Source organism: Meles meles, chromosome 13 (genome assembly GCF_922984935.1).
Source record: "Meles meles chromosome 13, mMelMel3.1 paternal haplotype, whole genome shotgun sequence".
Classification (NCBI taxonomy): domain Eukaryota; kingdom Metazoa; phylum Chordata; class Mammalia; order Carnivora; family Mustelidae; genus Meles; species Meles meles.
In genome coordinates, this window is record NC_060078.1 from 5,756,905 (window position 1) to 5,784,762 (window position 27,858).

At 42.3% G+C, this 27,858-nt stretch overlaps 1 protein-coding gene across 4 annotated transcripts; it reads right to left on the reverse strand.

Moving 5' to 3' along the window:
- Window positions 1-3,952: 3,952 nt before the first annotated feature.
- On the reverse strand, window positions 3,953-27,788 carry RBM34 (RNA binding motif protein 34). 4 transcript variants are annotated; one of them, XM_046026564.1, is made up of 11 exons: window positions 27,676-27,782; window positions 27,380-27,554; window positions 26,835-26,971; window positions 23,016-23,247; window positions 22,229-22,288; window positions 16,564-16,607; window positions 10,509-10,592; window positions 10,269-10,332; window positions 8,655-8,694; window positions 8,311-8,429; window positions 3,953-4,292 (listed from the first exon to the last, which is right to left on the reverse strand). In XM_046026564.1, exons 1-11 carry the CDS (start codon window positions 27,726-27,728, stop codon window positions 4,011-4,013), a joined length of 1,290 nt encoding a protein of 429 aa, XP_045882520.1. In that variant the 5' UTR covers window positions 27,729-27,782; the 3' UTR covers window positions 3,953-4,010. The 4 variants fall into 4 exon arrangements, with proteins under 4 accessions (XP_045882520.1, XP_045882521.1, XP_045882522.1 ...); XM_046026565.1 differs by having other exon boundaries at window positions 27,642-27,756; XM_046026566.1 differs by lacking the exon at window positions 26,835-26,971 and having other exon boundaries at window positions 27,676-27,788.
- Window positions 27,789-27,858: the final 70 nt, after the last annotated feature.

Here is a 27,858-nt window from a genome sequence, read left to right on the forward strand (position 1 = left end):
GGCTGGTTTGGTTTGTATTTTATTTTGCCATAGTAAAATTGTAATCCTGAATGCAACATGTTCCTGGGGTACCTGACCGTTCAGTCAGAGGAACGTGTAACTGGATCTCCCAGTTGTGAGCTCCAGTCCCACACTGGGTATAGAGATTACTTAAAACTTAAAAAAATGTGTAGGGGCACCTGTGTGGCTCAGTCTGCCTTCAGCTCAGGTCATGATCTCAGGGTCCTGGGATCAAGCCCAGTGTCAGGCTCCCTGCTCAGCAAGGGAGACTGCTTGTGCTCTCTCAAATAAAATCTTTTTTAAAAAAGTGTAACATGCTCCAGAATTGTCTTTTATAAATTGTTGACCCTGAAGGAGTAGTGGGAACCCCCTAATTAGTAGCCGGCTGGTTAGAAAAGCCAGCTTTCTGACTTGGAAACAACCCCCCCTCTCCCCGCCGCCCAGATTTTTATCTGGCATCTGAAGGAAGTCTTGTTGGAAACTGTGCTCTCTGTGCTCTTAACCTATGAAGTCTGGCCTAACTCTGGGTAGCTGGTGTCAGAAATTATTGCAAGTGTACTTACAGAAACATTCAGAGGCCCTAACCTAGTCCAGGAGTCCAGGGAAGCCCTTCTGCTTCAGTGATGATGAACTTGAGACCCAAGGGAAGACGAAATTGGACCAAAGGTATGTATGCTTTGCCACTGGGGTGGAGGAGGGAGAAGTGTGCGGAGATGCATTATGTTCAATGCAAAGATAATAACTGAGATGTACACAGAACAGAATAACACAGCAAGCTTCTCCTTATGCACTGCAAATGTACATACTCATTCTTCTTGTTCCAAAACATTGCTGGTGAACCTCAGCTGTTAGTATACCCTGAGCCTCAGGTGTGTTGGAACAAAAGAGACTTGTCCAAGGCCACACAGATGACATGAGGCCTAGCATTCCACTCTCTTGAAAACTTGAACAGACTATATTGCCATTAGATTAAGACTCCTAGGTGGCTCAGTTGGTTGTCTGCCTTTGGCTTGGGTCATGATCTCAGGGTCCTGGAATGGAGACCCGCATCAGGCTCCCCATTCAGTGAGGAGCCTGCTTCTCCCTCTGTGCCTCCCCGTGCTCATGCTCTCTCTCTCCCTTCCAAATAAATAAAATCTTAAAAAAAAAAAAAAAGATTTTGACTCCTGAATGAACAAAGAACTATCCCTGTGTTGTGCATGGTAAACATGAGGTAAATATTCAGGTCACTCCTATGAGGTACAATATACCAGGAACCATGCTTATAGAAAGCACAGTTGGAGCAAGATTTGTGCCTTGTTAGCCCTTAACCGCTCTACATTTTAAAACATGTTGTACAACATGAGCACAGAAAAGTCTGGAATCCCCATACTTGTTTGTGAGTCAAATCATTAGTGAGTTGTAATACCCTTAGTGGATCATAACCAGTCTTTTTAATAAAATAGAATTTAAAGTATCCAAAAGCAGGGCATCTGGCTCTTGGTTTCAGCTCGGGTCACAATCTCAGGGTCCTGGGATCAAGCCCCGCATCAGGCTCCCCACTCAGTAGGGAGTCTGCTTGAAATTCTCTCTCTCTGCCCCTCTCCCTGCTCATGCACTCACACGCACTCTCAAATAAATCAATCTTGAAAAAATTTTATCTATCATGAAAGTAACCTGTGTAGTAAGGACCAGTACTGCCATATGCAACTTATGTCAGTTAAATATATCCATGTTTGTACTGGTTGCAAAGTAAAGTTAAAGCTACTACAGCAGATCATAATCAAAAAGTATGAGAACACTGCTCTAGTCCATGCCCCTTACTTCACTAATCAAGATATTTAGCTAAAGAGGTTGAGAGGCTTGTCCAAGGTCTTGCACACACAGCCACAGAGCTGGGTGGAGAACAAGATGCCCCTACACTCCAGTCCAGGGCTCTTTACACAAAAACCTAGAGATCAAAGGAGCACTCTATGTTAAAGACTGAAATTACACAAATTTATATATACCCTGTAAATTATACACAACATAATGGACACTAATAAACACTGTAAGATACACACAAGGAAATTATAAACAATATATGGTCTCCATCTATAGTGACAGTCTATATAGGCAATGCATCTTTATGTAAATTTAACTGGAAATACATGCAAAAATGCTCAAGATTATCAATTAGTATTTATTGAACCATATTTATGAAAAATTAGATTCTAAGCACCATAGGGGATGCCAAACAGGAAATATCCAGTCTCTGGTTATAGGAAAATAGAGCTCTGATTTTTGTAATTTACGGGGGGTTTTTTTTGTTGTTTTGTTTTTTAAAGATTTTATTTATTTACTTGACAGATGGAGATCACAGGTAGGCAGAGGCAGTCAGAGAGAGGAAGGGAAGCAGGCTCCCTGCTGAGCAGAGAGCCCAGTGCGGGGCTCCATCCCAGGACTCTGGGATCATGACCTGAGCCAAAAGCTTTAACCCATTGAGCCACCTAGGCGCCCCTACAATTTATGTTTTCAAGACCCAATGGGTTTCCTGGTGCTGTGGTGAAAAGAAAGATTTTTTAAATAATCAATAATAACTCACTGTCCCTCAATCCCCTTATTCACCTGATACACATGCTATCACAGATTCTGCCTGCCTCAGAGTGGCACCCTTGGATTTCTCCCACTCCTCCCACCTGGGCACAGATGCAGCTTGGTGAGATTTGTGAGACCGGCAAAAGCCATAGCACGAACTTGAGCCCCAGGGGAATGCACTGATACTCCCTCCCCTTGTTGAATTTTATACTTTGTGACTTAATTACCATATTTTATCAGAAAATACCCCTTAAATGGGATTTTTTTGAAGACTGTTTCATTCTACTGTGTGATACTAATTTAAGAATCACAAGTTTTCCTGGGAAAAATTTTTTCAAATTAAAAAAACAAATAAAAGTAGAAATCTGCTTGATAGTTTGCCAAGGACTTCAGTAACAACTTTAATTACTGGTTAAAAATCAAAGCAACTGGGGTGCCTGGGTGGCTCAGTGGGTTAAAGCCTCTGTCTTCAGCTCAGGTCATGATCCCAGAGTCCTGGGATGGAGCCCTACAGCGGGCTCTCTGCTCAGCAGGGAGCCTGCTTCCCTCCTTTCTCTCTCTGCCTGCCTCTCTGCCTACTTGTGATCTCTGTCTGTCAAATAAATAAACTAAATCTTTAAAAAAAATAAAAAATTAAAAAAAAATCAAAGCAACATTTCATATAATATTCTTGGGTTGGTTTATTAAGTAAGGAGGTTGTTGAAAGAAAATAAAAACCCAGAAGTCCACTTTTCACAAGTTCAAGAGAAAGGGGAAAAAAATTAGTAGCTATTCTATAACAGCCCTTAAAACCCTTTCTTCTTAGGGACTGGAATTTGTATTTGATCAGTATTTCGACTCTGTCTAGGTCCAATCAGTATTAAGGTGTGTGTGTGTATGTGTAGGTATATTATATGTGTGTGTGTGTGTATGCACATATATATGTGCATTAAAATTTACTCACTTTAGTCTCATCCCAAATAATTCTCGAAATAACCATCTGAAATGTTAATTACATATTTCTAACTTAAACTAATATATAACCACTAACTTACACTAGTACATAACCACTAAAATTCTGAGTGTTTACCTTAAGTCTAAACTCTTTAAAACTATACATATATCATAAAACAACAGATGTAATAAGGACCAGTACTGTCATGTGCAACTTTCATGTCAGTTAAATATATCCATGTTTGTACTGGTCACAAAGTAAAGTTAAAGCTACTACAACAGATCGTAATCAGAAGTATGAGAACACTGCTCTAGTCCATCAGCAGAATCACATAATCATTGGTGACTAATCTGCCTACATTTTAAAACAAAGGCTTCAAAGGTGTTACTACGATGTGAACAGATGGAACAGGTTTTCACGTTTCACACGCACCATCCATAAAAAACTCTGAAACTCAATTCATGGGTTTACCACACATTTATTACCAGTGCTCAGTGGGAACAAAATAATCTTCAGGTGGTTACTTCTGTTTTTTCTGTTTCTTAGCTTGTCCACTTTTCTTTTGTCCTTTCTTTTTCTTCTTAACAAGAACAGCTTTTTCTCCAATAAACAAAGTTTTAGAAGGTCCGACATTTTTTGAAGCAAAATTAAGTCCCTGCTTATTAGGTTTACTGACATTCTTCAAGCCGGGATTTGAATTTGATTTTAATTTTTCTTTATTAACAGAGCGCATGACTCTGAGTTTTCTTCCCATCAGTTCAGAATTATTTAATTTCAGAGCAAGATGAACAGCATCTGTATTCTGCAATAAAAATTAATATATTAATTTCCACCAGAAATTCCTCTGCAAAGGAACTACTAAAATTGTGACCTGAATGGATTAGAACAATTTTCCAGCTTGCCCATAGACTTCTATCTCCATCTCCATGAGAGCTGATCCCATGGATTATACCAACTGTGCTTGAAGTGCTGTTTTCATCATGATCCTCACGAGTCTTCCCCCAGGAAGCACTCAGCTGCCTTGTCACAACCTGACAGGCTTCATCTTTCTCATTGTAAAAGGGGAGTTTTGGCCAATGACCTTGGTTACATGCAATCTTTTAAACCACTGAACCCTCCCCCCACCCACCCACAGGCTCTTTCTGCAGAAGCCCCACTGTGTTAGCTGACTTGAGAGAAGGGAACAGTCTCTTGAGATGTTCAACTAGATGCCTTACAGCCCTCCGTTTAGATCCCAAATTCTATTACACTTTTATTTTAACATAAAACCACTAAATGCTAACAGTCCTAAATATTCATGAAATTTTTGTTAAGGACTTCACCACCTTATCAAGTAAGAGTAGACAGCAGAGAGACAGTAAAGTTACTCCAACACAGTCAAGACAGAAACAAAAGGCTGTGACCACCTCTGTCAAAAGCTCTCTGGTAATAAAACACAGGAAGAGTACTAAACATGGCCGCATCTCTTTGATGAGGGAGCAGAAGGCAAGCTGAGGGCAAAGCACAAGCCGACACCTAGCAACCCGACACCCAGTACCCCCAGCAGGACGACTGTGAGATTCCTCAGGCGTTCTTGGTTGCCCTTAAATGAAGGGAATGCAACCCACGGAATGGGAGAAGATATTTGCAAATGACATCTCAGATAAAGGGCTGGTATCCAAGATCCATAAAGAACTTCTCAAACTCAACACCCAAAACCCAAATAATCCAGTCAAGAAATGGATAGAAGACATGAACAGACACTTCTCCAAAGAAGACAAATGGCTAACAGACACATGAAAAAGTACTCAACATCACTAGTCATCAGGGAAATACAAATCAAAAGCATAATGAGATACCACCTCACACCAGTTAGAATGGCAAAAATTAACAAGATAGGAAACAACAAATGTTGGCAAGGATGTGGAGAAAGGGGAACCCTCTAACACTGTTGGTAGGAATACAAGCTGGTACAGCCACTCTGGAAAACAGTATGGAAGTTCCACAAGAGGTTAAAAATAGAGCTACCCTATGATCCAGTAATTGCACTACTGGGTATTTACCCCAAAGATACAGATGTAGTGAAAAAAAGGGACACATGCACCCCAATGTTCAGAGCAGCAATGTCCACAATAGCCAAACTGTGGAAGGAACCAAGATGCCCTTCAACAGATGAATGGATAAGGAAGATGTAGTTCATACACACAATGGAATATTACACAGATATCAGAAAGGATGAATATCCATGATTTGCATCAACATGGACAGAACTGAAGGGGGTTAAGCTGAGTGAAATAAGTCAAGCTGGGAAGGACAATTATCATATTTCACTCACACGTGGAACATAAGGAATAGCGCGGAGGACTACAGGCAAAGGGAGGGAAAACGGAATGGGAAGAAATCAGGGAGGGAAACAAACCATGAGAGCCTCTGGGCTCTGAGAAACAAAGTGAGGGTTACGGAGGCTGGGGGGATGGGGAATGGGGTAACAGGTCAGTGGGTATTAAGGGAGGGCACGTGTTGTGATGAGCACTGGGTGTTACATACAAATAATGAATCGTTGAACACTATATCAAAAACTAATGATATACCATATGCTGGCTAACTGAACATAATAAAAAAAAAGAATAAAAACTAAGGGAAGGGGAATATAAATGGTTAACTGAGATCACAGGATATGAGTGTCCATCGGTTTATATATGTCTTAGTCATTCACAAAGAGAAAGCATTCTTATCAACAGCCTAAATTCCAGAGACCCATGGACTCAGTTTCCTGGAGCCCTAACTTCACCCTCCCCTCCACAGTGATGTGGGAAACAGAGGCAGAAGGGAATGTAAATAAAATCAAATTTGTTTGAACCTGCAGCCTACTGACAAATACTTGAGACAGGCAGAAGATAACATTCCTCCCGGGAACTCTCAACTACAGTAAGTTAATACCTCACTGGTGGGGGGGGGGGGGGGATTCCTTAGCGTGATAACTGCCAGGCCCACAGGATCCTGGGAGTCTTCTTTACCATAATAAAGTCCTTTTGGACACCTCCCTTTGTCCTTTCCACCCCTAACTCCCAACTATTTAATCAGCTACCTCTCACACTTAAAATGCAGCCCTTTCAGCATTCCTGTCCCTTGCTTTCATATAATCACCTTTCTGGCCAAAGACATCTCGAATTCTTTCTTGGCCATCAGCACTGCACCCCAACACCAAAATTCCAAAAACTATGGGGCTCAGGCTTTTCATCTGGCCTCCTACCTTCAGAGCAAACTTGGTGAGTGCTTTCTCTTCTCTTCCTTTACTCTCATTTCAGGGGTTTTAAAGGAGTACAGTCTTACTGGAACACTTCCATGCTGACTGCTTAGGCTGCAATCCTTTAGCTTGTGGCTACTTTACCGGGAGGAGAAAGCCCACCTTTTGCCTAGAATTTAGTACCTTGGCCAGAAACCTGATGCCTTCTCTTTATTACTGTCCTCGTACAAAGTTGTCTGTCTTGGGCAAGGGACAGGCACCTCAGTGACTAGCACGGCTGCCAATCACACCAAGACCGGTGTGAGGTTTCCTCCTCATTGGTCTAAACTGATCCCGTCCACATCTCTGGTCTGACAGCTTCTGGTCAGGAGACCTCCACCAGGAGCCATCAGAAACCAGTACCCAACTGAAATAAAACCCAACTGGGGAGGTTTCCTAGAGAAGCTGGCTGTAAAGACTATGTGTGTTGGAATGTCACTTAGATCATGATCGAAGTCAGTCTTTCCTGTTTTGTCACTGTCCTCTACTAACTACTTAAATCATAAAATTGGATAATTTCCCTTTGTAAAATTGGTTTTCTAGTGTTTTCCATGGGTCAAAAACGGCGGGTTCTTCATGGCCTTCACAGCAAGGCAAACTCTGTCCATACACCAGGCCTAGGATGCATCTGGTCACATTTTGCGACAGGCCTGCCTTCATGATAAGGCAGGATAGTGATCAATAGTGATTTTCCTTTGAGGGACACCTCTGGTAGCTTTGACACCTGGAACCTCTGACACACCCTGTGCGGCCGCCACCTGGGAGCCAGCTGAGGTAGGGGGCGGGTTTGCAAGTTGTCTGTGCTTTGTCTGCCACTTGCCTTCTGCTCCCTGATCATCTTGACTTTGTCGGTAACAGCCTGTTGGGAATCTACCCTAAAGAAGTAATCAAAATCTGCCAGCAAATATTTGAAGAAAAAAAACCAACCACTCCAATTTCATTATTACAGGGAAAAGGGAGAACGCTGCAAATTTCCAACATCAGGGAAAAGACAATATAAATTATTTTACATCACTCTATGGAACGTACTTACATGATAGAAAACAACACAAAGCAGGTTGCAAAATGTGCTATATGTTCACAGATACAAGTTCAACTATATATATAAGACACAAAACCTGAAAGGAAACGTATTAATGTGTGCTTGTGGAGGGAAGAAAAACTTAAGTGCCATCAGGTAGTATGTATATTCTAATAATAATAGGCATGAAACATTGGGTAATAGCTAAATATAACCAATTGTGTATAAACACTAAAATTTCCTTCTACCTGTATGAACTGTCAATTCTTGGAAGGAAATTTAGAGATTTAATACCTTAATGTCCAATAGCGAAAACATTATTTAATAACATTACTATGGAGAAAAAGGGAACTAGTAAGGCTTTTGGGGGGGTGCAACTACAGGAACAATTCTCTGTTATGGCAGGTATGAGTTTAGGTTTCTGAAGATGGAATCTGAAGGTGATGGTGACCGTTACGTCTGAGTGATGAAAGAGCAGTGACAGCCTGTCCAGCACATTTCAGAGGACAGTGACAATGCACTAGTCTTCCATACCTCAAAGAGCACATAGCCGAACCCTCTGCCGACTCCAGTAACTCGGTCTCTCACAATCCTTACTGCCACAATACTCCCACAATCCAAAAAGTGTTCCTCAACCGCAGATTCTTCAATTTCTAAAAACAAATTCAACCAAAGTACAAGTAAGGACAGGATCGCCTTAGAAAAAGCTGGAGATGCTAAATAATATAGCAAGTTAATATAATATAGTTAATAGAGCAAGCCCCACGAAAATCAGTCAAGTTAACATTCTATGCTTTTTCAAGTTAGTCTTAAAACATTAAGTCTACTCTGTTATTTTAATGATAAATGGGTAATTTTATTGGTTTAAACAAACTTACTGTATGGGAGATTCCCCACAAACACTGATCTCTTGTCTCTCTGAAACATAAAGAGGGTTGATAAAAATCACTGGCGCAGAAAATGGAAGTCATCCTAAAATTCACTCTTGCCCTCACCCCACCTATCTGACTGGTCTCCATCTCCTGATTTAACCACACACCAGTCCCATTTAATTGTTTCTTCCATCTTCCTGCCCAAAAGTGAGCGAGCATCGGAGGAAGGAGCTTTCAGTTCACACGTGGCAGTGCTCACGAAGGTATGTGCTAGACTGGCCAGCTCTCTCCTTGCTGGGCCAGACAGCAAGTATGTTAGGCTTTGCCAGCCATGTGGTCTCTGCTGTAACTCTCCCCCTGCCTGTCACAACACATTAACACATAACCTGATGGGTATGGTTGTGTGCTAATAAGACTTTATTTAAATAACACAGTCTGGGGCGCCCGGGTGGCTCAGTTGTTAAGGGCTCTGCCTTTAGCTTAGGTCATGATCCCAAGATCCTGGGATCAAGCCCAGCATCAGCATCAACATCAGCATCGGGATCCCTGCTCAGCAGGAAGCCTGCTTCTCCCTCTCTCACTCCCCCTGCTTGTGTTCCCTCTCTCGCTGTGTCTCTCTCCCTCTGTCAAACAAATAAATAACACAGGCGGCAGATGGATCTGGCCCTCAGAACAGGTCAAGGATCAAAGCCAGAGGGGTCTACCAGGCCTTGGTCATTTGTCAGCTAGGTCACTAACACCCAACTCTGACTCTGTGCTGAGCTCTTATAACACAGCCTTCATTCACTGTGAGAGACCTTTGTAAATTGCAAATCTCCTACATTTAAAACTATGGGCCTGCTCCTGGCCAAAATCCAGACTCCTCAGCATGGCAGACCACAGTCCTCATGATCTGGCCCCTCCTATTTCTCCAGTAGCAACTCTTACTGCCTGCTTCTCACACTCTACCTGCTAGTAACTGTATCAAGCTCTTGCCATTCCTGAAGCAAATTAAGTTTCGGCCCCCACCACATCTACTGTTTAAAATTTCTTGGGCCTGTGGTAACACTGACTCATGTTTCAAGTCTGACAGAGCCCCTGTTCTCCTGAAGCCTTCCTTTGTCCCTTCCTGCTGGCACCTTCCAAAGCTGACAAAGCATCTTGTGTATTTATCATAAAACAGCGCATCTGTTTGTCTTCACCTCTAACCGTGAGCTTCTAAAGGACTGAGACTATATATATGCATCAGCCCTACACGCCTGACACCAGGCAGAGACTCAGAAACAGTTTAAGGAGCAGCTGAACTTTCTTGATCTCAGTACATGAAATAAGGTGCTGGCCCTGATGGTCTCCAATCCCTTGCAGGCTTTCTGCAAGGGATTCTCTCTGCAAGTAATCTCTCTGATTACTTGATCTCGGGGTAGGGGGGCGGGGAGAACCATGCTCTCAGAAGATGTTGACTGAGGTCCCTGTGCCACTCTGGGCCCCAATGCTGTGACCACACAGGGCAAAAGTGTTTCCTTCTTGGCTTCCCTCACACTCACCGCTGATTCCACTCCTCTCTTAGCAAAAGCTCAGAAGAAAGCATTTCTCCCTCTGAGACTCTAGTGAAGTTCTTTAAACAACTCCAGTACCACTTACAGATGAAGTCTCGGATGCAAGGTCAACTCTAATCCGAAATCCATCTGCGATTAGGGCGCCATTTCTGCATTACAAGGATGAAGGGGGAAGATGGCCGTTAAAAACAAGCACAACAACAACAAAAAAACAAGCACAACTATGAACTGTAACATTCACAAGTCAAACCAAAGAATAAAGCACGTGTACTCAGACATACTCAAACACAATCATTCTGCTTAAATCTCAAAGAAGTGAAATTACCTTTTCAGTGCTTTTGTAGCAGCGCTCTCGTCCTTAAACACTACATAAGCATTAATATTTTTCTGATCAGGATGAATTTTACGTCTGCACAACAAAAAAAGACAATATAAAATCTGTTAATCTCAAAGTCACTAAAACAATACGGCTTGTTTCCTACTCACTCTCAGTCAACACATACGACAAGAATTCCAGGGGAAGTTATATCTCTTTTAATAAATCTTTGGTAACAACTCAAAAAATAACACACTTTATACATGTCACCTGTGCCTTATTCGTCATCGATCACTGTGAGTGAGCAGGCGCCCGTGCCATGCTACAAAGCTAGGAATGAGAATCTTAGATGCAGCTCTGTACCTAACACACATGTAAGCAGATGTGACAGCTAACTTGATCTGTCCTTTTTATGGCAAAATGGAAACTACACAAACGTGTACAGCTTAGAGAAATATTAAAGATTAATATCCTTGCGGCCATTGCCCACCCCAAAGCATCTGTCTGTGCCTCCCCTCCTTCAATGGTAATTACCACCCGCACTCTTACAGAAACCATTTCCTGGTGTGGCTACATGGTTTTACCATTCAAGTATGTATTCCTTTATTTTATTTTATTTTATTTATTTATTTTTTAAAGATTTTATTTATTTATTTGACAGAGAAAGAGATCACAAGTAGGCAGAGAGGAAGGCAGAGAGAGAGGGGGAAGCAGGCTCCCTGCTGAGCAGAGAGCCCGATTCGGGGCTCGATCCCAGGACCCTGAGACCATGACCTGAGCTGAAGGCAGAGGCTTAACCACTGAGCCACCCAGGTGCCCCACTTCATTTTATTTTTTTATTTGAGAGAGAATGAGCGAGAGGAGCAGGGGGAGGGGCAGAGGGAGACAGACTCCCCACTGAGTGGGAAGCTCAATGTGAGGCTCAATCCCAGGGCCCAGAGATCACGACCCGAGCCAAAAGCAAGAGTCATACACTCAACCAACTGGGCCACCTAGGCACCCCTGTGGGGTTCTCCTTTTCTCTACCTTACTGTTCAACTTATTTAATTTTCCAGCCTGGATTTTGTTGAGTGCAAGGTCACAGTATAGTTCAATGTGTACCTCTGTCCTCCCTATTTCCTGGCAAACAGACAGCGAGATCCAGAGGTTTGATGGGACTCAGACTGGACCCCTTTGTCCGCACTGGTAGTGCTCTGTTCTTTCAGCGGGAAGCACGCTGTGACTGGTTTTCACTCTTTTGTAATGACAGCAGCTATAGTTGCTCCGTGCCTACACCCACTAACTCACTAGGTTTGCAGAACGGTCACGTAATTTAGATGTGAACAATCAGCAAAAAGGGCCTAGTAATGATCACTGATTCTCTCTGAAGCCATGAACCTAATGTCTTTGAAGTAGCAAAAATGCTAATAAACAAATGAGTACTGTCAAAAAAGGTACTGGGAAACGTCAGGGCATTTCTCCTGGCATTCTGTAATAATATGCTACACTGAGAGTTTTATATTGATAAAACCAGCTACGGTTTATTGAATGCTTAATACCAGGAACCACGTTAGACATTTTATGTATTTCATTTAATCTCACAGCTCTGACATGGGTGTTACTTTTCTGATATTATGGATAAGGAAGCTGAGAGTCAGAGCAGTGCCATGATCACAAGGCAAGGAGTGGCCAGCCTAGGACTTAAAACAAATCTGGCTGACTCAGAGAGCTCTTCCTCCCGTCCTGCAACACCGGTAACATCCTAATCAGCATGTCCTAGAGCAATCCTAGTGTTGTAATGTTTGCATCCTCCCCAAATTTGCAATGTTAAAATCTATTTCATGCCCAGTATGATGGTAATAGAAGGTGACGCCCAAGGCGTTGCTGAGGTCATGAGGGTGGAGTTCTCATGAACAGGACAAGGGCTCTTAAAAAAAAGACCCCATAGAGCTCTTAGCCCCTTTTTTATCTTACAGCACAAAATGTGAGGGCACAGTGAGAAGGCACTGGCTACGAGTCAGGAAGCTGACCCTCACCAGAATGCAAGCATGCTGGCATCCAATTCTCTGACTTCCCAGCCTCTGAAACTGGGAGGAGGAAATTTCTTGTCTGTAAAGCCATCCAGTCTGTGCCATTTTGTCATCGCAGCCTCCACAGACTAGGACAAACCCCAAGACAACCTAAATGGAAAGTGACTTTAAAACTCTTAATTGTACTGTTACTTCGTGATAAAAGAGCCTCTCTTGGCACAGGGAATGAAGAGGGCCAAGAATGCAATGCTGCTCCTTTCTATGTGGCAAGAACATGTTTTGTGTCAAGGCTGATGATTTAAAAACACGAATGACATTTAGAGTTCTACTTCTACTTAGAAGGTAGAAAGCCAGAAATAGCATCATTCCCACCCTAACAGTAAGAAGCCAGACATCCTACAATGCTGTGGCTTTTGTTGAAGTCATCGGAGCTGAAGACAAAGGGAAACCTAGCAGCCTGAAAGCTAAGCAAAGACAGGCCCATCAGAGGAGACAGGAGGCAGCTCTAGCTCACCGGACAGGTGCCAGACAAGCCAAATGGACTGATTTCAGGGTTTAATAAATTGCTAAAGCCTAGTGTGGGGCTGGGCCTGAAATGAATCTCTTGGATGCTGCCAACACAGGGATGCACGCCCACTAGCAGTCTCTGCTCCACTGACCTCTGCCGGTGTCCCCAGGAATGACTGAGGGTAGGCGAGAGCCCAAAAACAACCATGGGGGTGTGGGCTGCAGAAGAGAAGAGCCAAGGCTCACGTGGGAAGGGCACAAAGCCCCATCTCGATTCTCCCTGTGGAGAGGGTGAAGCTGCTGGGGCAGAGGCAGCAAACTCTGTTACCCCCAGAGCACAGGGAATACCCTTGTGGCCCTACCGCAGGGCAAAGAGTGGGAAATGTTCTCCAGCACAAGACCCACCAAAGGTACAAGGCAGTGCGGCTGCCACAGGAGGGAAGGCCAGCTGGGTGTGCACAGATACACAGACAGGGTCTGCCTGCATTTGAGGCTGAACCAGGACAACAGAGAACCCCACTAGCCCCAACCAGACCACCCGAAAACAGCACTCTCTACATTGGATCTTCAGTAAAATTTAAAACTTTTGCTCTTCAAAAGACACCCTTAAATAAGTTAACCACAGGCTGGGACAAAATATCCAAAACATATACACATCAGAAAAAGGTCTTACATCCACAATAAAGAGCTCTACACAAGTCAGGGTACCTGGGTGGTTCAGTCGGTTAAGCGTCTTGATTTCCGATCAGGTCATGATCTCATGGTTGTGAGACTGAGCCCCGCACTGGGCTCCACACATGGAGCCTGCTTAAGATTCTGTCTCCCTCTCCCTCTACCCCTCCCCACTCTCTAAAAAAAAATTAAAATTAAAAAAATTAAAAAGATAAGCTGCCAGAAAATGGGCAAAATTTTTGAACTGACACTTCTCCAAAGACTAGATACAAACAGCCAATAAGCCCAAGAAAAGACACTCAATATCTTTAGTCATCAGCAAAACAGAAATTGAAACCACATGACAAACCTTCTGAATGGCTAAAATTCAATGACCGACAACAAGTCAACAATGACTGACAACAAGTGTGAGGATATGAAGCAACTGGAGTTCTCACACAGCTGGTAGAGTGTAAAACGATGCGACCACTTTGGAAATTAATCTGGCAGCTTCTGAGAAAATCGACAGATACCTACCACAAGACCCGGCAATCCCACACCTCCAGATACTTTAGGAAGAAAAATAATTTGTACACCACTGTTGTTAGAACCTTTATTCGTGACAGTCCCAACCCGGAAATAACCTGAATATTCACCAAACTGGTCAGTGGATGAACACATTTTGGCACAGCCACACCATGGAATACTACTGGGCAATTAAAAAAAGAAAGAAAGAAAAAAAAAGAACGAGCCACTGAACATCCAACAGTAGGAGCGAATCTCCAAACCATGACGCTGAGCAAAAGAAGGAGGTAAGAGTACCTCCTGCATCATGAGACCATTTACATAAAATTCGAGAAAATGCAAACTAACAACAGAGACAGGGAGGGGGTCAGTGGCTGCTTGGGGATGGGTGGGGGTGATGATACGCAGAGTGATGAAGTAGTCAGTATTTGGGCGTGGCAGTCACTTCATGAGCACATACATATGCTTAACCCACAGAACTGTAGATTTCAAACATGCAGTTTATTGACGATTAAGTTACATCTTAATGAAGTAGAAACACAGCTAAAAGAATTGACTATATAAAAAAGCAAAGTACGTTTTACATGGCAAAAATCCTCCAAGCAAAAGAGCAACTGAAAATAAGGAAAAAATATTTGTTAACTGAAATCACTAAAGGCTAATTTCCTCAACATCCCACAGATCAGTGAGAAACAATTCAACAACCAAAAAAATGGGCAAATGATCGTAATAATTCAGATAAAAGGACGCACGAAAGACTCCTGAATATATGAAAAGATGCCTGCTGATAAGAGAAATGCAAATTACAAGTATTTTTTAACTATCATTGAAAAGCTCAAAAACATACATTTGTAAAGGTACAGAAATACACAAAGGTTACCATCTCTGAGATGGCAGTCAAAATGACAAATGCAAATATCCTTTTGACCAAACAATTCCACTACTAGAAGTTTATCCTACAGATAATTCTCACATGTACAAAACCACATGCAAACAAGGTTATTCACTCAAGCATTATCTGTAATGGCCACAAGACTGAAAAAAACACCTCAATGCCCACGAGAGGAGAGTTTGTTGACACAAGTTATCATATACCTTACAGAATAACAGAGATGCTCTGAAAAATAGGGAAGCAATTTTTACACTGATAAAATGATCTTCAGTTTATAGTAAGTGGAGAAAAGGAAATGTGGAGTACACATACTGAATACCACTGTGTCAAAAGTTATGTGTGTGGGGAAGAACATATATGTGTATCAACTTGTAAATGCCTAAAACGTCTCTAGGAGGTTGTATAAAAAAGTAAAAATAACAGCTGCCCGAGGCAGGAAATTGGCTGATAGGGAAAAGGTCTAGGAGAAAAACTTTTCACTACATATGGTTTTTGTTTGTTTTTCAAAGTAGGCTCCATGCCCAGCATAGAATCCAACGCAGCACTTGTACTCACAACCCTGAAATCAAGAGTCGGACCCTTAACTGACTGAGCCACCCAGGTGCCATGAAAGTCTATTATTTAATACAACTATATCTATAGATGTAATCTGTATACTTATTAATATATCTATATCTAATATATACAACTCTGCTTGTAAAATCTATCTCATGTCCTTAGGAAAAAAAAACCTACCAACATTAGAGATTAAGAGGAAACCCTGCACAGAACTGAAGGCAAATGAGAAAGGTTGAATACTTTGAACTTACATGTTATAAGTCAATGGTATTTCAATTTTTAAGATTAATGAGAAATAAAGGAGTAGTAAGGAAACTTGAATGTCTCATCCTTGGCATCAGGTAGATAGGAGGGTAGGGGAAAATCCCCTGAGAATATGAACCACAAGCCACACTACCAGCATGGTCCCCAAACCCTCAGAGAGCTTGAAGTGGTTTTGGGTTGGCAGTACCCCTAGGTGACTGACGGATGCAAACATGAATTCTCTCTGGAAAAACCTGACCAGTCAACAGCAACTATGGGGCATTCCTGATTTTCAGATGCATCCTGCTTCAAAATGTTAAGATATGGGAAAATGTGTGCCTTAGAACTGACAAAACACAGTATTTATGATTTACACTGGAATAGCTAGGCACAAAACTTTCTTACTCTCTTCCAAACACTATGCTCGATTAAATGTCCTTGAAATTTTTCATGGCACATTTTTCTAATAAGTTGTTTTATAATACTTTCTGTGACTCTATCATTTCTGTTAAGGCTAAAAGACAAATATCTGAAAAGTTTATATGCTATTACAAACATAAGAAAATGGTCTAGTACAATGTATTTCCCAAATATAAAAATCCATGAAAAAATGATCTCAACTTTTAACCAAAATTTAAGAGAGTTTAAAACTACTCCCTTTTTGTAATTATAAACTTACTTTATTGCTGCCAACTTTTTGGACAAAGTTCCCTCTGCTGGAATCTTTTAAAAGAAAAAAAAAAAGTATTAAGGAAAATTCATTACTTGAAATATTACTTCAAATTAATTATATTTTAATTCATTGAATTCTAAATATCTTATTCTGATGTGATGTGATGTGATTAAAAACATTCGAGAGAGGGGTGCCTGGGTGGCTCAGTGGGTTAAAGCCTCTGCCTTCAGCTCCGGTCATGATCCCAGGGTCCTGGGATCGAGCCCCGCATCGGGCTCTCTGCTTAGCTGGGAGCCTGCTTCTCTCTCTCTCTCTCTCTGCCTGCCTCTCTGCCTACTTGTAATCTCTATCTGTCAAATAAATAAATCTTTAAAAAAAAAAAAACATTCGAGGGAAATACTGCATCCTGTCCTAACGTTCTATGAACGGGACCTGGTGGCTGAAGACAAAATCTTCCAATGATATAGGACCACATTCAGATTTCACAGGCATTAACTCTCCATCTAGATGGACGTAAACATAATGTGCCCTCCAACTGTGTCAGATGATTCAAGGGGTCTCTGGTCATGAGGGAGCACTGAGGTTGAAAATGCATATGAAAAATACAAGGAAAACATTTATAAAAAAAGTTGGAAAAAGGCAACATTTCTAAATTAACATTTTATTATAAATTCTACAGGATTTTAAATATATTGAACTAAATTGGTAAATAACGTAAAGACATACTATTTCATCCATATGCTAAGAGTTGATATATGCCATATGCCAACTGGCAAAGCAAAACAAAACAAACAAAAAAACACCACCAACAACATGGTATCTTTAATTGGGCAAATAGGGGGAACCCCCCTTACATTCAAGCTCACTTATCTTTAGTCATACACAGTATTCCTTTAGTACCACTTAAGAGTGAAGGAAAAACCTGACCAGGGTTTTTCTCTGGACAACTTTATGGAAGAGATGGAAATTCAAGTCAACAACTCTGTCAGTGATGTGCCAACACAGCTGGGTACTGAGAAGAAAAGGTGAAAAGATACGGACCCTTCAAGTTCACAATATGAATGTCAATTTAATTTAGGGCAGTAACTATAAATCTCCTCTAGAAATCTTTCTTAGTCATCCGATATGCAGCAAAATTAAGAAATTCTCAGTTTGTCCTGTTCAAACTGCTATGGACAGTTTAACAGTACGTGACATGCCCAAGTGAATAATCAACAGGTGAATGACAATCTTCAAAACACATTTACTGGGTGCCTTCTAGAGGCCCGCAAACATCTAGATCCTGTTGCTGAAGATACAGAAGAGTAACTGTAACATAAAGCAATAGGTAGAAGAAAATTCAGAGGGGAAAAAATACCACTTGATGGTATAAACTTGAATATCAGGAAAAATTTGAATAAATGACATTTTATTTATAATTTTTAAATTTTTAAAAAAGATTTTATTTATTTGAGATACAAAAGTGAGAGAGAGAGAGCACAAGTGGGGAGGGAGGGAGAAGGTGAAGCAGACTCCGCTCTAAGCAAGGGGCCCAATGCAGGGCTCAATCCCAAGACCCTGGGATCATGACTTGAGTCAATGAAAGTCACTCAACTGACTAAGCCCCTCAGGTGCCCCTTTAATTATTTTTTTTAAAGATTCATTATTTAAGAGAGAGAGAGACAGCGCATATGCACGTACACAGGAGCAAGTGGGGAGGAGCCAAGGGAAAGGGAGAGAGAATCCCAGGTGGACTTCACGCTGAGCCCAACTCAGGGCTCAACCACAAGACCCTGAGATCATGACCTGAGCCACAATCAAAACTTGGACGTTTGGGGCGCCTGGGTGGCTTAATGGGTTAAGCCTCTGCCTTCGGCTCAGGTCATGATCTCGGGGTCCTGGGATCGAGTCCCACATGGGCTGTCTGCTAGGCAGGGAGCCTGCTTTCTCCTCTCTCTCTCTCTGCCTGCCTCTCTGCCTACTTGTGATCTCTCTCTGTCAAATAAATAAAAAAATCTTTAAAAAAAAAAAAAACAACAAAAAAACTTGGACGTTTAACAGACTGTGCCGCCCAGGCGTCCCTGACATTAACTGCCTCCATAAACACAGACAGTACCTTACTAGGCAAAATGAGACTTCAAGAAGGATTCCCAACAAAGGAACTGAGCAAAAGGACAGGAGTGAGAAAACCCAAGTGCATGATCAGCACTGAGGGAAGCCCCAGGGCTGCAGGAGAGTCACATGTGGAGGCACCCAGAGCCTCGGGACCAGGCTATGACGAGTGTCAGGCTCAGAACCAGGACAGATTTCACTCACAGCAAGAAAAATCTAAGAGGGGCGCCTGGGTGGCTCAGTGGGTTAAGCCGCTGCCTTCGGCTCAGGTCATGATCTCAGGGTCCTGAGATCGAGTCCCACGTCGGGCTCTTTGCTCAGCGGGAGCCTGCTTCCTTCTCTCTCTCTGCCTGTCTCTCTATTTGTGATCTAGCTCTGTCAAATAAATAAATAAAATCTTAAAAAAAAAAAAAAAAAAGAAAAATCTAAGGGTTTTACGCAACTCCACATATGTCTGATGTGCACAACACACAGGTACTGGTGACCTAAGGATGAGCAAGACAAACAGGGTATTTGCACCCACGACTTTCAGTCCGATGGGGCGCACAAACAACGGAGCAATTATGAACAGTATCCGAAGGACTGTGCTGAAGTACAGGGTGCTGGCCAGCGCACAGCAGGGTCAATACACAGATGCGAATCCAGACACAGGGAAGAATCTGGCCAGGCTGCTCAAAGGTAATACCAGGTAATGCCAGGCCACCAAGGGGGGGTGGGTGTGTGTGTGTGGGTGTGTGTGTGTGGGTGTGTGTCCGTGTGTGTCCGTGTTTGCACGTGTGCATGCACACGTGTGGTGTGGTGTTATGTGTAATGATCATGAGTTCCTTTAAGAAGAATTTTTATGAAAATTAATTTTCCTAAAATTTTAGGAAAAGTAAGTTGACAGTGGGTATGTTGAAGAGAGGTAGACTGAAGGTAGGAACCATAACATGCCTCTGCAACTATTCTGACAAGAGGTAATGAGAACTTTGGTGAAATAATGCAGAAAGGAAGGAAGGACTCCTTTTGGGGAAAAAAACCACAGCCAAAACATAGGCAGGGATACAGGCAATGGGCTGGTGGGCCAAAGAAGAGTGCAAGGCACCGAAGAGGCTCACAGCCTGGGTGGCACTAACTCATCTAAAACATCAGCACGCAGATGGGGCCAGGGAGAGGTGGCGGTGAGTGGAGACGTGCTGAACTGGGGTGCCGGAGACAGCCAAGTGGATACATCAGGGGACGTTCTGATATGGGGAAACGGGACTCTGAAGGGCACACAAAATATATATGAAAGAGTGAGTGAGAGGGGCGCCTAGGTGGCTCAGTGGGTTAAAGCCTTTGCCTTTGGCTCAGGTCATGATCTCAGGGTCCTGGGATCGAGCCCCACATCAGGCTCTTTGCTCAGCAGGGAGCCTACTTCCTCCTCCCTCTGCCTACTTGTGATCTCTGTCAAATAAATAAATAAAATCTTAAAAAAAAAAAAAAAAAAAAAGAGGGGCACCTGGGTGGCTCAGTGGATTAAGCCGCTGCCTTCGGCTCAGGTCATGATCTCAGGGTCCTGGGATCGAGCCTCACATCGGGCTCTCTGCTCTGCAGGGAGCCTGCTTCCTCCTCTCTCTCTGCCTGCCTCTCTGCCTACTTGTGATCTCTCTCTCTGTCAAATAAATAAATAAAAAATTTAAAAAAATTAAGAAAAGAAAAAGTGAGTGAGAAACAAACACCATGACAGAAATTAAGAAGACCGTGCCAAAACCTAGGGAAATGTCTACTTTTAGGATTTATTTAGAGAGTGAGAGCTCGCACACAGGGGCCAAGTATGCAGGAGGTTGGTGGGGCGGGGGCAGAGGGAGAAGGACAGGGAGTCTTAAGCAGACTCTGCGCTGAGTGAGGTGAAAGCCAGAGAATCCTGCAATTAACCCACTGCACCACCTAGGCGCCCTGGGAAATGTCTACTTTTAGAGAAGTGGGCAGTTTTGCCCTCTAGGAACATTTGGCAATGAAGGCAGAAACCTTCCGTGGTTACAGCGGGGATGGGGAGGGTGCTACCGGCACCTAGTGGGTAGAGGCCAGAGATGCTGCTAAACATCCTCTAACGCACAGGGCAGCCTCCAACAGCAGAGAACTATCTGGCACAAAACATCCATAGTATCAAGGCTCAGAAATCCCATTTTAGAAAAACACATGAGAAAGAACAGTTAAAACAAGGAATAAACATTTCTTATATTTGCATTATTTACATTTAATTGCATTATGCATTAATTATGCACATGCAATAATTACATTTAAAAAATACAATGAGAAAAAAAAAGAATGACGCTATTTCATCTTCCAAGGAGCATGGCTAGAACTGGTCTACAGAGTGCTCAGTGGGTGAAATCAGATATCATCTACTATAAAGGTTTAACATTAAATTGATTTATTTTTTATTTATTTAAGATTTATTTATTTCAGAGAGAGAGAGAGACAGAGACAGAGATAGCACCAGCTGGGAAGGGAGGGAGAAGGAGGCTCCCTGCTGAGAAGGAGCCCGATATGGGGATCATTCCAGGTACTTCGAGATCATGACCTGAGACAAAGGCAGACACTCTACCAACGGAGCCACCCAGGCACCCCTATTTTTTTTTAATTTAATTTATTTATTTGAAAGAGAAACAGCATGCAAACATAAGTAGGAGGAACAGGTAGAGGGAAAGGGAGGAGACTCCCTGCTGAGCAGGGAGCCTAATAGGGGCTCCGTCCCAGGTCCCGGAGATTATGACCTGAGCTGAAGACAGACACGTAACTGACTGAGCCACCCAGGTGCCCCTTGGTACATTGTTTTTCTTTTTTAACTTCATCCACCAGGGTGCCTGAGTGGCTCCGTCATTTAAGTGTCTGACTCTTGACTTCGGCTCAGGTCGTGACCTCAGGGTCATGAGATGGAAGCCCTGCATCTGGCTCCATGCTCAGCAGGAAGTCTACTTGGAATTCTCTCCTCCACTCTCACTAAACCCCTCCCCACTTGGATGTGTGCAAGCCCTCTCTCTCTCAAATGAATAAATAAAATATTTTAAAAAAAATAAAACTTTGGCTGCCTATGCTCAGAGTGTAAGTACTATTTGCAAACTTCTGTATCAAATGGCTAGGATTCTAGAAATGCTAGACATGTATTAATTTTTTTTAAAGATTTTATTTATTTCTTTGCCAGAGAGAACACAAGCAGGGCGGGCAGTAGGCAGAGGGAGAAGCAGGCTCCCCACTAAGCAAAGAGCCCAATGTGGCACTCAATCCTAGAACTCTGGGATCATGACCTAAGCCGAAGGCAGACGCTTAAATGACTAGGCCACCCAGGCATCCCAACATGTGTTAATGTTCTGGAAACAAAAGTCAAATATCCACCCTCCAACAACGGTATCATTTCACTATGTGAACTCACTAAATCATGAAGAGAATCCAAGTGTCAATACTATATACTAAGAACACTTTTCTCTTAGGCTAGATTTGAACCTATTGATTCAAAAGGTTGTGTTTCTCCATCTCACTAATACCAACATGTTAATAATTCTGACTTAAATGCAATACATTTTAAGATTTGCAGCTTCAAGGTGGGGAGAACACATACCAGAGAACGAAATCGTACAGATTCTATTTGTCCATATTCTCTGAAAAATGACTTCAGCTTCTAAAACAAAAAAGTATACATATACTTTAGTTTACTTTCAGAACATCAAATAAGTGTTATAGAAAGGATTAAGTAATCTGATAATTATCTTATCTGACAATCTTTTACTGCCAGGTTTTATTTTAAGAATATTTCAGGAATAACTGACTATTCAGTTGGAAGACAAAAAAATTCTGAAATTTATATATATGCACATGTGTATACATATGTATGTTCATATAAACACAACTCAAGTTCTTGTTACACAAGGTACACAACACTTTTGTCCTTCAATCTTTACCACATATAAACTATAAAAGTAAAGGGATTTATTTTGGGTTTAGTGAACCCCACACAATGGAAGAAACTTAGGATGTATTCATTCATTTATATAACATTCATTGAACCTCTTCCTATGCACTAGGCACGATTTCAGATTTATATTCTAGTTACATGTAACAGAAGAGACAGCTGGAAGAAAGAAAAAACTGGGGTAGAAGGCCACCACAACACATCAAGTAAGATTTACAAAAGACTGAATCAGGGCAGTGACTATGAAAATGGAAAGGAGAGGGTGTATACTGGAATCAATCTATAGAATGATTAATGTAGTTATTTTAATGAAGTTAAATGTTAGTAATTATTAATTATGCACTTATTCAATAAAGGAAGAGTATCAATAAAGAAAGAGTAAACAAAGTTTGATTAATGTCTCTGATTCTTTACAACATGCAGGTTACACACTTACCTTCTTGTTACATGTGACAGGCAAATTCCCAACAAACACAGTTCTCTCATTCTTTAATCTCTCCTCCTCTTGGTTGATTTCAATTTTCTTCCTTTGATTTACAACTGTGTGATTTACGTCATCAAGTACTTTTTTATGTGCTACTTTAATATCAGATTGAGAATTACTCCTTTTTTGTCCCTGTTTTTGATGAATTTCTTCTTCTAAATCAGCACTTGCTAGAGCATTTTCCCTTCACAAGGCAAAAAAAAAAAAAAAAAAAGAAAAGAAAAGAATAAAAGAAATAAGAGTCATGAAGTCAGGTGTAATATTTGACAGCACAAGTATCAGAAATATTTCCCACCTGGGGAGCTTGGGTGGCTCAGTCAGTTAAGCGTCCAACTCTTGATTTCTGCTCAGGTCATGATCTCAGGGTCTTAGAGTTGTGAGGCTATGTGCTGAGCAGGAGGCTGCTTAAGATTCTTCCTCTCCCTCTGCCTACACCCCCTTCCAAGCACACATGATCTCTCTTTCCAAAAAAAAAAGAAAGAAAGAAAGAAATTCCCACCTACTTCTGGCTTTCCCAAATATAAATGTATGATTCATAAATATATTTAAATTTAAAAAGCAGCATTATCAAAAAGTGACTGGTATCTTCAGAAAACTCAAGATTAGAAAAAAATCAAGCTCAATATTTTAAAGAGATGTTAAAACTGCCAGGTAACAGCAGAGCAACCAAACTTCATTTCAACAAAAGTTGGTTCATTTAAAGCTCTTGGAGATTTAGTTTACACTCTATGAATGCCTAGTTTCATTCTTGGCTCTAGAACTCTAGGGGAACTGCTGCACTCCTAGAGGGTCTATAAAGGTTAATATGGGCTGCAAAATACTTTCTAAAAAGCAATGTGGTCAACTCACAACCTAGTCAAACCAGATTTCCTACTTATAATAGTTCTGTAAAAGCTAAAGGACTACTTGTCAAAAGTACATTCTAAGATGGTGCATGTGGATAAGTGAGATCTGGGCGTCTCTCCTAACAGAGAACAGGACCAGGACCTTCATTCTTTTAAGTTTGTTTTTAGTAATCACTACACCCAGCATGGGGCTCAAACTCTCGACCCCAGAGATCAATAGTCACATGCTCTTCCAACCAAACCAGCCAGGTGTCCCTGGGGGCTACACTGGATAAGGGAGATCAATAAGGACAGTTGTCATTGAATGTATCTGAGAAGATAGCAGACCAACTAGAGAAAGAAGGGTGGAAATTGAGAGAAAGATCAAAGAGATTTAAATTAAAAGCATCATAAGGACTTAGCAGCTGACTAGATGTGTAGGGAAGAGAGAGTATAAGATGATTCCTAAGTCACTGGCTTTGGCAACTGAAAAGCTGGTGGTACCACTCGTGGAGAGAACAGGTCTGATGAAGCATTCTGAACTTGAGGTGCAGCTGACTCTTGAACAATTTGTGTCTGAATTGCACTTACAAGTGCCTTTTTTTCCAATAAATACAGTACAATTCTATAAATGTATTTTCTCTTCCTTAGGATTTTCTCTGTAACACTTTCTCTCTAGTTTATTTTTTTTAAAGATTTTATTCATTTATTTGACAGAGAGAAATCACAAGTAGGCAGAGAGGCAGGCAGAGACAGAGAGAGGAGGAAGCAGGCTCCCTGCTGAGCAGAGAGCCCAATGCGGGACTCGATCCCAGGACCGAGATCATGACTTGAGTGGAAGGCAGAGGCTTAACCCACTGAGCCACCCTGGTGCCCTCTAGTTTATTTTATTGTAAGAATATATACTATATACAACATAAAATATTTGTTTAACAACTGTTTATGGCTTCTAGTCAACAGTAGGCTCTTAGCAGTTAAGTTCTGGGGGAATCAGAGTTCTATGTGGATTTTTTACTGTGTGGAGGTCGCTGCCCCTAACCATTCCACTGTTCAAAGATCAGCTGTATGTAGAAGGTGCAAATGCAGCAGGCAAACAGATCAGGAGAGAAGTGAGAATGATGCAGCCATGGGAATAAAAGAGATTGCTCAGAATGAATGGTAGAAAAAAAGCCAGAGCAGGTGACCAAATGGAATCCTGAGAAAAATAAACACTTACAGGGCAGTCAAAATAAAAGGTACCCACAATAACACTGAGAAGGAACGGACAAAAAAAAAAGAATCAGAAGAGACTGCTATCAAAAAATCTAACAGCTGCAGAAAGAAAAGCAGCCGTGTGAAATGCAAGAGAGGACTCATGAGACAAAGGCTTACTGTCTATTAAATATGGCAACTAGGTCAGGATGGCTCCACTGAGCACTGTTTCAGAAGTTTGATCAGATCATAAAAAAACAAACACAACAAGATGGGATCGGGAGGGAGACAAACCATAAAAAACTCTTAATGTCACAAAACAAACTGAGGGTGACCGGGGGGGAGGGGGTAAGGAGAGGGTGGTGGGGTTATGGACACTGGGGAGGGTATGTGCTATGGTGAGTGCTGTGAAGTGTGTAAACCTGGCGATTCACAGACCTGTACCCCTGGGGCTGATAATACATTATATATTTATTTAAAAATTAAAAAATAAAAATAAATTTAAAAAAACACACAACAAGCAAACAATCGGACTACAAGTTCATGGAAGATAAAACAGATCCAGAAAAGGAAGAGAACACAAGTATCACATTTCTGGAAGCTTGACTATGAATAGAAAGACCAAGGGAACTGCAGGTAGCAAATGGGGAAGCATGACTATAGACAGGGTTTGGTTTTGTTGGATTTCTCTTTTAGGATGAGAATCTTGAGCACATTTGTATGGCAGACAGAGAAGAGACACAGGAAAAAGAAGAAAATGCATATACTTGATGGCACAATCCCTAACAAGGCAGAAGAGGCCTGTGGTATACACATCACAGGTTACTGAATTAATCTTGGACAAAGAGGAAGACACCTTTCTCTAAGAGAAAGGGAAAGAAATTAAGGATGTGCATAAAGTGCTCGCTTCGGCAGCACATATACTAAAAAAAAAAAAAAAAAGGATGTGCATAAAAAGTAGTCGTTAGTAACTGGTAGCAATTAATAGCTCTCTGACTAGGTAACATCACCTGGGGAGAGAGAAACAAGAAATAAGGGGTTTGAAGAGAGTGGCTTCATGAGGTAAGTTACCTGGGAACCTGTGCTATTACTGCTATTTGGATCTTTTTTTTTTTAATTATTTTTATTAACATATAATGTATTACTTGCTCCAGGGGTACAGGTCTGTGAGTCATCGGGTTTACACACTTCACAGCACTCACCGTAGCACATGCCCTCCCCAATGTCCTTAACCCAACCACCCTCTCCCTACCTCCCTCCCCCTCACAACCCTCAGTTTGTTTCCTGAGGCTGAGAGTCTCTTACGGTCTATCTCCCTCCCAATCTCATCTTGTTTCATTTCGCTATTTGGATCTTGACCAAATAAACTGTAAAAAAAACTTTTTTAAGCTAATGGCAGAAATCTGATCTCTGACTTAGTAAGTTTAAGAAAACAAAACTCACCTTCTTCACGCTGAAATATTTACAGATTCAGATTACAGATCTTAAATTTGCTTCCACTTAGTGCGGGAGCTGTGAACCGGGTAAAGATGAAACAAAACTGGCCAAGTGTGAGTAACAGTTGACGCTGGATATATGAGGGCCTCCTCATCCTTTTTAAATTTTGGAATGTACATGAAATTTCCCATAGTAAAGCTTTTCAGCTTTTTTGGTAAAAATGAGAACTATGAAATGAGGAAAAAATGAGTATCGCAGGTCCAAGAATCCTAATTCCTCTACCATCTAACTTAACATCAACTAAGAGGATTCTACTAACCTGTTGGCCACCCTTTTGTCTGCGTCAGAGAGTTTCTTCTTCGCTTGCATTTTGTTTGAACGTCCTTCCAAGAGTGGTCTCTGAATTTGAGACGCACTTTCTTCCTCCTCATCCCGTTTCCTTTTTCCGGTGTTCTCCTTTCAAAAATTGGAAGTTACGTTTGACCCCTATCTTTTTTTTTTTTTTTTTTTAAAGATTGTATTTATTTATTTGACAGACAGAGATCACAAGTAGGCAGAGGCAGGCAGAGAGAGAGAGGAAGAGAAGCAGGCTCCCCACCAAGCAGAGAGCCCGATGTGGGGCTCGATCCCAGGAACCTGGGATCATGACCTAAGCTGAAGGCAGCGGCTTTAACCACTGAGCCACCCAGGCGCCCCTGACCCCTATCTTTTTCAATCATTTAGGAGCCCGTCTAAATCAGCAAGTTTTCTTTCCCACTGGATGTCCAGCAATGAAACGTGACTTCACATTAACCTATCTGCCCCGCCCTCGAAACCAGGCCCCGCGAGGGAGACGGCCGCTCGGGAGAGAACGCGGAGACTCACTTTAGGCACCGGCACGTACACGGGCTGCAGCGGAGGCTCCGAGGAGCTGAAGAGGGTCGCCAGCCGAGCGGCGCGGTCTCTGGAGGGCCGCCGGCCCTGGAACAAGCTGCCGGACACTTGTCCAACCACATAGTCTCCTGTCAGATTCTCACCGATGCCGCCGTCCGGGTGGTCCCTAGACACCGACGCCACAAGCTCAGCCAGGCCGCGCCGCGCCCGCCCCGCCCCACCGTTTCGCCCGCCCGAGCTCCCAAACGCCCACCTTCGCCCAGGCCTCCGTGCCATACGCCACTCACCCTTCCACCGCACCTCCCTTTTTCCTCCGTTTGTTCTTCCCTTCCACCGGCATGCTCACCCCAAGGCTTCCTGGACAGCAGCCGTAGCGCGCGCTCGCACAGCCGGCTGCCGGCCACTTCCGCTCCCGAGCCACGCCCCTTCCGCTCCCGGCAGCGTGGGAGCCGGAGACACCGGCCCGCTCG